The 13235-nt window shown below is 40.3% G+C and overlaps 1 protein-coding gene across 2 annotated transcripts in view; it reads left to right on the forward strand.

Annotated features, from left to right (window-relative positions):
* LOC146328148 (chloride channel protein 2-like) overlaps positions 1 to 13235 on the forward strand; it is a 199286-nt gene that overhangs the window by 156120 nt on the left and 29931 nt on the right. For both annotated transcript variants that reach the window (XM_084717003.1, XM_084717004.1), the window contains exons 16-17: positions 8806 to 8939; positions 12311 to 12501. In XM_084717003.1, the coding sequence (XP_084573129.1) occupies positions 8806 to 8939; positions 12311 to 12501 (325 nt within the window). The remainder of the gene's footprint in view (positions 1 to 8805; positions 8940 to 12310; positions 12502 to 13235) is intronic.

A 13235-nucleotide genomic window follows, 5' to 3' on the forward strand; every position in this document is an offset into this window, starting at 1 on the left:
TTGCTTATTTTTCTTTGCTGACTTTAAAATGTAACAAACACCCTACGGACCGACCACACAAGCTCCCAAAGCCTTACAGAATAATTAATAGTATGATATTAAGTGCATGTACAGTAGTTGCTTTAAAGGGTAATCCATTTTTGTTACAACTTGGATCTCATTTTCATACGTTAAGCAATCAGTTGTCTCTTTTTAGTTATTTATTCAGAGCATTTTACACACCACATAAAAAAAAATCCCTCCCTCTCCATCTCAACCCAGTTCTTAGACTGTGCAGCCTGTCAGTCTGTCATCAGGGCAATGCTGTTGTTTGTGTCTTGAATGAAGCACATGTGATATCCTTCCTGTTCTGTTTTTGTCGTTCTTACCACTGCTGTGCTTGCATCCTGTAATATTTCCCTGTTGATAGTCTGCATTTCATGAATATTGGTATCATACTGAGGTTTTGGATGTACTAATAAATCTCACACACTGATGTGGCGCACTAAGTATTATGTTGGTTGGTCAGCAGTTTCATAGACAGACAGTGGTTGTGTTTTGGCTAATGCTAATAAAAATGCTAGGCCACCCAAGACAGTTATTACGATACAAAGCCCAATTTCCAACAACACTTATCCAACAAGCTCATTAATCACCTGAAGATGCCATTGAAGTTGGTGATGCCTTAATTAAACTTTCGTTATCCGTGGATGGTTACACGGTTTAGAAGCCGGCTGTAGGCATGCTAACGTTAGCTGCAGCTGCAATGGGGGACTTGGCTTTCAGGCTACAAAAAAAACTGATGCACTCTTTAGCTTTTAGTTGTTCTGTATTTTGCGACTGTTTAAACCTGCTGATCTTGCCAGCTTTGCATTCCACGTGACATTTCTGCTGCAAGCGTTTTCTGTGTTGAGTTTTGAACAGTTAAACCACAATGAAAAGGTAGTCTAACCCTAGTCAGCTCAGCAATCACAGGTCAGTTTTGTGGTCCTTGCAATATGGTTCAACAAAGCTCTGGCCATTTGACCAATCACAGGAAGTGTACCAATGTATGTGTCATTTCATTGGTTCAGAACGTTTTCTCTTCCTGTTCTGGTGACTGCTTGACTGGTAGAATATTTAATAAAAAAAATTGACTGGCTGAAGAGATACTTGGACTCAGGACAAAGTGATAAGTACCTGCATTATTAAATTATTTAAGAAAACATTCGTATGTGTAAAATCTGCTTATAAGCGCTCCAGATCAACACCTACATGAGCAGAACCTGACGGTGCTCCGTGATGTACCATATCCAGGTAGAAAGCGGCCTGTTTGTTTTCTTTTTACCCACGAACTGTTTGACCAGGATTCAAACAACATTTCCACTACATGACCTGTGTTTACAATTTCTGGACCATTTTAAGTTTTGTCTTTTGTGAATGTAAATCACACTGGTTGGGAAATGTATCATCCTCACATAGGTTTGATGCACAAACCAGAGCAAAGCCTTTAGCATGAACCCAAAGTCAGGGGAACCTCTTTCCTTTTCTCCAGCCATGGACACAATGCCACAGTGGCTGAAGATTAAGGTTTTCAAGGAGAGAGCGTTGTTTGTTAGACCTGGATTCCAAAAGTTGGAAATTTGGCTTGTAAAACTACTTGCACATTCATAGCAGCAACGTCAAGGCAGCTGAAGCAACTACATAAGGTTACTTCCTAAATCTTAACTTCTCTTGGGACTGCTACTTGGATGGTATCTTGACCACTCTCACATTATAAGCTCATGACATCTGGGCTGGCTTCGTCGTTCTCATGCTCCAGTTCTTGACTCATAAATGATACAAACACAAAATTCCTCAACATCAGTGAACAGAGCTACTGTGATCAAAACACTAAAATATCAAAGAAACTTCTGACACTCAGGTGCAGCACCATCATCACTGTGCCTGCATTTTTTCATAGTAACAGCAAGACAACAGGGTCAATTACCTGCTGTCACTTGCATAAAACATGTATTACCCCCTGAATCTTTTAAAGGAAAACATTAGATAAGCATTTTGAAAACACGATATTGATTACAAACACATGAGGAACACAGGGAAGGGGATTGCTTAATTGAACGAAATGAATGAAGATGATAGAATATAATGAAGTCTTGGGTCACTAAAGACATGAGGTATGCATTTAAGGCGTAAACAATTCCTGAAGTTAGCCAGATTTATTTTTGACATGAAAACAAAGGCAAACCATAAAATTAAGACTGACTGCCTTGTGCCAGGTTAGCCTACTACAATTTGGGAAATATAAGGTGACAGCGACGAGTCAATATACTCATGTAAATTTGTCAGTTGGCAGGAAATTCCAGATGAACTTACATTGGAGCTGAACTACTGTTACATCTTGGTTCTATGTCCTCATATTTACTGAATTAATGAAGATACCCATGGCATACATAAAGTACACAATTTTGGAGAGGTCTGGGTGTGTATTTCTGCCAACAAATTGGTCTGTCAGATTGTGACAGAGAACAGAATGTGTTGAAACACATACCTCTCCTCAGCAATCTGCACATATCTCTGTTTATATTTATTTGCATCATTTATTTATATCGCCTGACCCCTACAGTATCCTAAACAGCCCAGTAGCCAGCTCAGAGCATATTTGATGGCTGGATGACACAAGGAGAACATGCAAACTCTGTACAGAAAGGTCCTGCCCCACCCAGCTGGGGGTTTCAGGGGGGCAGCAGTGAGGCAGCTTTGCTAACCACTGCACCACTGTGCCACCCATTTGGGAAACACTGATCAACATTTTTACATTTTGTGGACCAAACAACTAACTGATTAATCGAGAAAATAACCAACAGATTCATTGACAGTGGAAATAATCATTAGTTGTAGCCCTAGATCAAATCGATCAAAACCAGATTTATCGTTCTGCCTTTTCTGCAACTCTGTCTCTGCAGGTCTGTTAAATTCTATAAAATATTAGTGATCGAAGTGTTAACAAATTCAAGTGAATTGAATTAGAGATGTAGGAACACATGAGAAATCATCAGGGTGTTGGTATGTGTGCATGCACAGTCATCACAACATCATCAATCATCAACACATGATCAAATAATTTATATTTAATGATAAACACAAAGTTTCCAAATGTTCAAAGTTGCCCGGGCATAAATATGATTGAGAAACTGTCAGAAAGCCTCTCGTGTGTGTGTGTGTGTGTGTGTGTGTGTGTGTGTGTGTGTGTGTGTGTGTGTGTGTGTGTGTGTGTGTGTGTGTGTGAGTATGTGTGAACAGAATGCATGCAAAGTGAAAATAAATCATGACACGATCATCTATCATCAAGAAATATCAAATTATCCAGACATAATGACATACGTTTTGAAATGTTAAAAGTTGCCGAGGCGTAAAGATGATTGAGAAACTGTCAATCTCCTCTCTGTGTGTGGGTGTGTTTGTGTATGTGAGGACTGAATGTAAACAAACACAAACATAGACAAAAATGTAAATCTCCTTGAGTCATCTATATTTAATAACACACACACACACACACACACACACACTATGAACTTGAGTCTCTGAGCAGAAAGCTCCCACTTCCCTCCACCCTTCATTCACTTTTTTTTTTTTTTTACCTCATTCTGCCTCCCACAAAGCCTGTGTGTGTGTGTGTGTGTGTGTGTGTGTGTGTGTGTGTGTGTGTGTGTGTGTGTGTGTGTGTGTGTGTGTGTGTTTGTGTGCATAGGCAGGACGTAACAGAGTACAAATACCTAACTGTACTTATGCAATACTCAAGTAAAGTACAAGTCTTTACTTTACTTGAGTATTTATTTTTTTGATAGCATTTTTCTCCCTACATTTTACAACAAATATCTTTACTTTCTACTTCATACATTTTCAAAACATGATTGTTACATCAGTTTTAATACATTTGAGGGGAATTATTTCTATTTTTATTTTGTGTCATTGCTCACCACCTCCCAGCGTCTAGACTGATTTCAACTTAAAAGGACAGAACAATAACATAGAAAATACGATTCTTTTGGGTTTTCATCAGTGCATATCACACACAATAGACACAACAAGAAGAAAATAACTTTTAAGACATAATAGATGACGGCAAGATATAACAAGACAGAAAGACAAAAATGTTTTATAAGACTTAACAAGACAAAAAACAACTTAAAAGATGTAACAAGATGAAAAACAATGTAAAAAATGTAACAGAAGTTAAGGCAGAGAAAGAATTAAGACAAATTTACAACATAAAAATGTAAAAGATGTCACACAAAGAAACAGACAGAGATGGAGACTTGATTGGGAGAAAAGATGAGATCCAGCTAGCTTTGCACAGAAACAGCCACCAGAAACATCCTTAAGCAGTGAATCAAGAAGTTGAATCAGTACAGTTTTTTTATGCAAGTATTTGTACTTCTACTTGAGTAAAAACATGTGCATACTTTTGCCATCTGTGTGAGTGTGTGTTATATTACTGCAGCATATGAGAGCAGAGGAGGTGGGGGGGGGGTGAGGCATTGTAGGTTGCGTGGCCCCCTCCAAGCTGAATGTGTTTTTCACTCAAACTGGAAATTATCCATCTCACACCCACGCAAACGTCCACCCACCCACACACACACACACACACACACACACACACACACACACACACACACACACACACACACACTGAACACTTGTGTAACACCTGCTGTGCAATACACACACGATGGCATGTACATTCGCTCACACACCCACACAGACATGGAGAGAATTGGATTTCTTATCTTGTATTTGTGTGTACCATTTGCAGATATGAGCGCGCACACACAGATCACATATATATTTCCACTACTGGCTGGCTGTTACCCACCCTTTCTGTCTAATCAGATCCAGTAGCACACATAAACCCTTTTCCACCTCTTCTCTCGCCTTCTCTCATTCAGATCTCTCTCGTCTTCTCTCTTGACGGATCCATCTTCAGCGTGGCGAGTGGCGCTTAAAAACAAGTGTGGGAACAATTATATAACATCACTCTGTCTGTGTGTGTGTGTGTGTGTGCACTATTTGTTTTCTGTCACTTTTGTGTTTCTTAGCTTTTTATAATGGCCAATTATAGTTTGCTGAATTGTTCCCGGTCCACTGTTGTCTCTGTCCGTCTGACGGGGAGTGAAGCCGAAGGTAATGATCATATTTTCTCCAGATCATTACAAGCGTCCTTTTACTGGCTTCCGCACCGTCTTTCCCTACAAACACACGCACACACACCAACGCCCCGAGCCTCTCCGCTCCACTCTAGACAGTACGGATGATCTTTGAGCCTGGATTTATAACTCTATAAGTCTGTTTATCTTGGTTCAAATCTATAAGCTCAGGCTTAAAGCAAGATAGCTCAAACTGATCAGATGTATTGCCGAGCCTTGGGGGGAGAAAGGTTCAATTAAGAGGAAACCAATCAGATTTCATCAACTGCCTTTGATATCCCGGGGGAAATTAGTCTTGGCAGCGGTTGTGGCCAGTTCAGAGGCAATGCATTACGTTATTCTCTCAGATCCACTAGCAAATTAAAAGAGGCTGCCAATGCATCAGAATAAGGGAGCTTTCTTCAAGGGTGATTTTTTTCTAAAGGTTCTTTTCACATATACATATTTATGTACTTTCTATCACAGACTGATATTTAGAAAAAGTAGTAATTCAATCTTTATCAGTTTCTTGAAATCTTTTTGATAACAGTAGGCATCATGGAGGAAAATATCTTCTGATACCCAGGAAGTCATTTATTTTTCACTTGGGAAGAAAAAGAACAGTAGTTAGTTTGAGCAATGCCAGTCATGTAACTATAAAGGAAGGAACCTCTGTCTGTTTGTATATTGTTCACAAATCTTTAGAACCATTCATCTCATCTGCTTCACTTGGCGGTTGTAGTGCTTGGAACCGACGGGAGTGTGGTGTCGAGTTTGTGCAGTTTGACCAGATGTTTGAACTATAACAACAAATTTTACAGTATGGGCTGTAACATTTGAACCACAAGTCTCAAAAAACAAAATCAGGTACAGAAGATCTGTGGACCAAGCCATTTTCTATAGCTGGCCTTTAAAGTTTAAAGTTGTTCTGGCAGGGCTTGTCTCAAAAAAATTTGATCGATAGATGCTGCTGTGGCAGCATCATCTAACTATAAATGATGAAATGTCTGTCTGTCCATTCGCATTTGTTCGTCTGATCAACTTCACACAGCGTCGAGTGTGAAGTCAATCAGGTGAGTGGTTCTCAAACACTGCAGCCAACTTCAGGGGGCCAAAACAGGCACTGCACTAGTAATGACTAAAAAGAAGAAAAGCAGCAGCTACAAACGTTGAATCTTTAATAGCAGAATATCTAAGAAAAAAAAACTGTTTGACTGACAGCTGATCAGTGAGCATTTGGTACCAAAGATTGAGACCAAATTCAAAATAAAGTCTTTTCCAAGTTACCACATTAAAATAACTATAACTATAATTATATATATGTGTGTATATACATGTGTATATATATTTTTTTCTCTCCTATTTGTTGTGGTAACTGTCCATGTAGATAGTTTTGGTTTTGTTTCCCAAAGTTTTGACATATCCTCTGAGATTTCTTACAGCTGCAGAAAGTGTGTACGTGTTACTCTGAAAAATCCACAGGTCTCACTAAAGACTGTTCACAGGGAGTTTCCTCTGTCAGAGAAATGAAAGCTGTTGACTGTGATGTCATTTTTTTTTAGTGCCACAAGCACCACAAACAAAACCCCAGTCACCTCAGCTGAATTGAGGTCGAGGCAAATAACTCAAAACCTAGACCAATAAACCGAACAGTTTGTATGACTATGGATAGCCAACTCAGCATCCTTAGGTATAACGTTCATGTTCGACAAATCTGCACCTCACGACTAACATCAAATGACATTGCAGGATGTAGTGTGTCCTTTACGTAGCATGCTGGAAAGAAAAGAGATCTATATTCTACAAACAAAGTGACATTGTGTGAAAAACAAAGAGAAACAGGCACCAGATAAAAAAAACATGAGGAGCAGTTTTCTTCTTTGTTTCAGTGAATGTGTTTATTTAGAAAAGTATTGTATTTTAGGTCTGCATCTGCCGGTGGCATGGATTGATTGGCCTACCCAGCACAGGCACAGGGGCCCCAAGTGGTCATGGGGTCCATGGGCCAGAATCTCATTTAGAAGTGACAGTTGACATTCCTTGAAAGTCAATAAAATGACCACAAAGTGATGCCAAGGAACTATAGCGACACAAAATAACTACCAAGAGATGTAAAATGACCAAGAGAGACACAAAATGACTATAAAAAGACAAAAAAAAAGACCACAGAGACACACAAAACAAGCGCAAAGAGATACAAAATGACTATAAAGAGACATAAAATTACAACAGATTCAAGATGATAACAAATTTTTAGTCTTTAGTCTTAGTGTTGGTCTTGTTGGAGATCTCAGTGCCAGGTTGGGTGAGGCTGGGCTTGCCAGCAAGCAGACGATCCCCTGTGGTGACCCCTAACAGTGAACAGCTGAAAGAAGAAGCGTCTTAGTCCTGTTGGAGGCGTGGGGGACCTTTTCTATGTCTGTGCCCAGGAGCCCATCTCATAATCCATCCACGGCCAGTGGGCCATCACAATAAGAGTAGGAATAATAATATGCTAATTCCACTACAGGAGAGACATCTGCTTTGCCAAAAGATAGAAGAAAATAAATGCATTTATCAGCATCAATTGACATATTGACTATCAGCAAAAATCCAAAGTCATGCATTGCTATTGAAATCAGGGGGCTGTGTGACAATTTTAGTAACTGAGACCAACAATCTGATAAGCATGCACATCAAGAATAACTACATGACTAGCGATTGGCTAAGTGTCAGTGCTAAGGATGCATATTATGGGTACACGATTTCAAGTTCTTATTCAAGCTCTCAAGTACATCATCATGAATGCTTTTCAAGTGAGACATGTCCACTGGGAGGGTGGTGGAGGAGCGTGTAGTGAGATTGACTTTAAGCTTCACAGAAGGACCTATAGAGAACCTTTCCGAAAGGCTTTGTTGTAGCACAGGATTGTATTGTTGCCATTTCCTGGTGCTGTCTGTATACAGGCCTTTTTCTTAATGGGGATCCTTGACCAACTTTGTACTCTGTCGTATTGAAATGGAGATGGGGGAGGATGCTCATCAAATTAACTTTGTATTTCAAGAGAGGTCAGTGTATTGAGTTGTCACCACAACAAGGAGTGGAGGCTTGGCCGGAGCCTGTGTCCTGGCACGGCTACGGGCCTTGGCAGCAGAAACCATCGAGCGGCTGCTGTCGTGTTTTCCAGGTTTTGGCAAGCTCAGGCAGGAAGAGAAAGCTGAGTGTTTATGACTGGTGTACCGGGGCGTACGATTCTGCTGAGGCAAGATCTGCTCACACAATGTCACCCACTTCCCCCCACTGTACACATGGCCATGTCGTCACTGCCGCTAACATCCACGTGACATGTCGACAGTGTAGCGTGTTATTGGATTGACCGGTCAGCTGGAGGTAGGATGTGCTGTCAGTGTCGGCAATGAAGGAGAGTGGTCATAGATCTGTGCTGAGCAACATTTTATTAAAACTGCATTGAACAAGCTGAAATTCCAATTCAGTGACTTTAGTGACATTATATTGTATCAAAAGAAGTATCTAAACATTATAGTCAAAAGAAAAAGTATGCAGCGTTTATGGTCAGATTATTCAGGGGACTTCTTCCTCTCACTTTTTTTCTAAGCTTCCCCCTTGAAATTTCTCTCATCATCACATTTTCTTTCATGTCTTTGCCCTTTTCTCCTCTCAGGAAGTATAATATTCGTGTGGAGGACATCATGGTGCGGGACGTGAGGTATATCACACTCAACTGCTGCTACAGAGACCTGCATAATGTCCTGCTGACGGGCCACCTCAAGACTCTGGCACTAGTGGAATCAGCTGGTGAGGCACATACATACATACGTACATACATACATCTCTGTAGAGAGGGAGAAGTATTGCTAATTATTTATGACAACTTTCAAAATGAAAGAGTGCATACTGTAATACTCATAGATATCATCTAATATATATAGTACATACACACTCATTTCCAACATGACTGATGTTTAATGCTGACTCAGCACTGCTCCAACCTTCCTATACAATGACCCACCAAAAACAGTATTGATCCAGCTGTGCAGTTCTGCACAATCATACACATGAACTGCTGTGTGCAGGGTCTGACGTTAAAGCCAATGAGTGCATACAGACATAACCAAAAACAGCATGTACATAGAGACAGAGAGCATTTAAGCCCCGCCCTCACCGAAGGGGAAAACAATTCATGGCTCTCCACTGACTTTGTATTGCGTGAAGGTGCCTCTTGTCACTTTCTGTCTGCTAGCAAGTAACAGAAAAATGTCAAAAATCTGCTGTGTGGCTAGATGCACTGCTAACGGGGTGCAGAGCCCAGAGTCTTTATGAGCTTCTAAACCAAAAAAATGAACTTTTATGAAGACAAAAGTGGATACAGACATGAGGCATCAGCAGTAATGTTATGCTTAAAATACAGTTGCTAATTTGTCCATAAAACTCTAAAAGTTGAGGCTAATCAAGTGATGAAAGGCCTAGTTTTGATCTTTGTTGGGTTGTATGATGATCTTACCTGGTGATTCAATCAAGTGGTTCTAAATATCAAAGTATTTATCTCTTGTCCATTCAGTGGGATCATTTCTCACAGAAAAGGAAGGTAAGGACAAGGACACTGACTCTGTCCACAGCAATACATCACTTAGCTCCTCTCAGCTTCTCAAGAGTGTCACCCTGGCATCTACTGTAACAAACTGACTATCAAGGGGTAATTCATACAACCCCACTGTAAATAATCTGAGCTATCCCATTAATGTAAAGGATTCATGGAAAACCAAATAGTGCTGACTCTTGTCACCTTGTTTGATTAAATCTACGTATTGGAAATCCTAAATCAATGATGGGAAACTTACTCCCCTGCTGTTTCATGAAGCTTATCATTTTTGGACCAGTCATCAGTTTTCATCAGATATTTGAAGGACGTTACAATAATCGAAAGAAGAACTTTGATACTCCCTAAGCCATAGTTTTAAGGTGTTACAACAGGAAGAAGTAAATAATAATGTTAAGTCTAAGTTGCCACCCAAACAGTGTGAAAACAACAAGAAGTAACGTATAAAAAATCTGTTTTTTTACATCATGCGTGTGAATATAGTGTGTTGTGCTGATCACTGTGTCCAATGTGATATTGATGTCTGTGTTCGATGTTGCTGATGCTGTTAGACTGAGCGTTCCTTCCAGTCTGTCCCGAAAACAAATTCCATGCGACCTTGGTGGCGTGCTCATTAAGGTGATTGATTGATTGACAAACTTGCCAGGGCGCAGCTTGCTGATGGAGGTGCACTTGCCACCTCACTGAAGTGCAAATTTGGTATTCCAACACTGTCTCAATTATGCAATCGTGCAGGAACAATTAGCTGCGGCATTTAACCAAATACATAATCAGCACGTACTGTTTACTGTTTAAAGCAAGCAGGCTGCCACCCACCTACACACACACACACACCCACACACACACACACACACACACACAGTAGTTAATACACATTCACTGCATTCTGGGCTCTTGTTATGTAACTCAGCCGAGCTCTCTGCAGTGCTGCAACATGTGTTTGGAATCTCCTGCAGTCTGCTCACTCTTCCCTCCCCAAACAAGTTTTACTGTCTCTTCTCATCTTCCATGTCATTCTCTATTTCCTTATATTACTCCTACCTTCGTCTCACTTCCTCTGTGTTCTTTTTCACTTAGATTAGATGCACATCACCCACAGAGGCTCTGTGCACTTTACAAGTCAGTATAAATCAAAACCAGAAAAGAAAGCACACAATATTTCATATTACACATACACGGGTAATAATGTTATGACGACAAGGTTTAGGTTAATTACTGTAAAAATGAGATTATATAACCATAATGGTTTGGGTAGTTACGTATTAAGGAGAAAAAAGCATTAGAGGCTCGACCTCCAAGAGTTCTTATTAAATGGAGGAATAGTTTAGTAATGGGCATCAAGGGAACATAAAGGACATGATGGCATATATGTAGAAAAAAGACTGGAGTTATATGAGGGATCTAGTCCACTTAAAGCTGTATAGCCAAGGACGAGGTTTTTGTAACCAGCTCTTGCGCGAACCAGCAGCCAGTGTAGAGGAATCAGTACCAGAGTTATATGATCCAGCTTCTTCGCTCTTGCGAGGACACGACAACTGCATTCTAGACCAAACCATTAGTTGCTGTCTCACTCAGGTCAGAGAAAAGCAGTCTAGTCTAGATGTTATGAAGGCGTATACAAGGATTGCAGTGTCTAATTGTGATATATTGGGCATATTTTGTCTTTTTTTGAAGGTGGAAGAAGGCAGTTTGTGTTATTTATTGATTGTGTGGCTCAAATGAAAGAGAGGGATCAAACACTGTTCCCACTATTCTTAACTGCATGGGCCTAAGAAAGTGTGCATTAATCAAAGTTAATGGAGAGATCTGTAAAAAGCGAATCTAGCTGGATCAGCAAGCAACATTTCAGCCTTGTCTGTATTCAAATGCAAGAAATTATTGCCCATCCAGTGATGGTCTTACGACAAGCATGATTATAATATATTATGCTCATTTTCAGGTTTATACTTTGTGGGTTCATGCTTTTATTTGGGGGTTCAAATAGAATAGGTTTACAGGCTTTGATGTACAAAAAACATTATTTTTCTCATACAGTCATTGCTGCAGCACATCTATTCCCTTTCTGTCTGGAACACTTTGTTTTATCTCCTGTCCTTGCTCTTCAACAGCCCAGTCACCTGTCTAGAGGTGGTGCAAAGCTCTTTGTGACATCATAAGAGGAGGCAAATCTGACCATTGTTTTGGAACACACATTTTCTGAAAGAGGAAGCAGGCAAAAAAGAGAGAGGATGGTCTTTTTTTCATATTTTGGGGGTCTTTAGAGACACTTATTTTTGTTTAAACCCATGAAAAAGTGAGCATATTCTGGATTATATGAGACCTTTAACTAGCTGTGAAGAATCATTTACTGTTACAGGAAGCTAGATTTGTGTGTCACCAGCATAGAAATTATACGTTGTGTTGTGTTTTTTGAAAGCGTGACCCAAGGACAGCAAGTTAACACAAAACCAGAGGGAACCGAGTACTGATCCCTGAGAAACACTGCATTTCCTGTCTTTCACAAAACTGCTCTCCACCCCTTCCACTCCTCCACTCCTCACCATGTTTCTCTGTCTGTCTCCTCTCCCAGAGTCCATGATCCTGCTTGGCTCCATCGAACGTGCGCAGCTCCAGTCGCTGCTCTCCCAGCAACTCGGTCGCCCCAGGCGGCTGGAGTACATCAGGGAACGAGCTGTTGCAGAGAAGAAACGGCTGTCAGTTGTATCGAACACTGGCAGCGAAGACGGCAACCAGCGGGTCAGTCAGGAGGTCCGCTTCCAGGTCAGAGGTCATTCCTCCTCTCTTCTTTCCCCACTTTCTCCATTCCTTCCCCTGCTGTCTTCGTCAGTGATTTTAAATGATTTCATATGGGCATGCAAGCCTTATCAATGAATTGTGATTTATGCTCTACAATATAGGTAGACTAAAGATTCATAGATATCTTTGTAGTAAGCCACCTGATAACTGATTACTATTTTTGATGACAGGGATTGTTTTTATTGTGATGGAAAATCCTCTGAAACAGCATTTATAACAATGTAGACTCAACCACCACCGTTCAAAAAACGCTTGTTCTTCTTTAATTAAGGGATTATACTGTACAAAAGACAAAACTGAAGACTGCCTGAATTTAACATGGGAAAAGAAAATCCAGCTGGCTGATGTCCAATATTTAATTAAGAGACAATATCAGCCCAGTGTATCAGGAATATTAATGAACTTACAAATGGGCAGCTTCACAAAATTACAGCTGAATATATTCTAACTAGTTCCACTCGAACATTTGATCTGTGAATCATCTTCTGGTTGAAACCAGAATGTTCCCCCACTTCAGAAACACATTAACATAACCCAGCAAAACTATTTTTTAGGTCAGGGAAATGCCAGCATGGAAAGTCATTTGAAGTCATGAAATTTTATATCAAGGCCAACATGAGAGCACATCTTTTGGCTCTCATCTCCCGCTGGCTTCTTTTCTTTTGGGGTTTCTTTTCCACTGTTTCCTCCTTTTGATT

This window comes from Lutjanus erythropterus, chromosome 4 (assembly GCF_056507025.1).
Source record: "Lutjanus erythropterus isolate fLutEry1 chromosome 4, fLutEry1.hap2, whole genome shotgun sequence".
Classification (NCBI taxonomy): Eukaryota; Metazoa; Chordata; class Actinopteri; order Lutjaniformes; family Lutjanidae; genus Lutjanus; species Lutjanus erythropterus.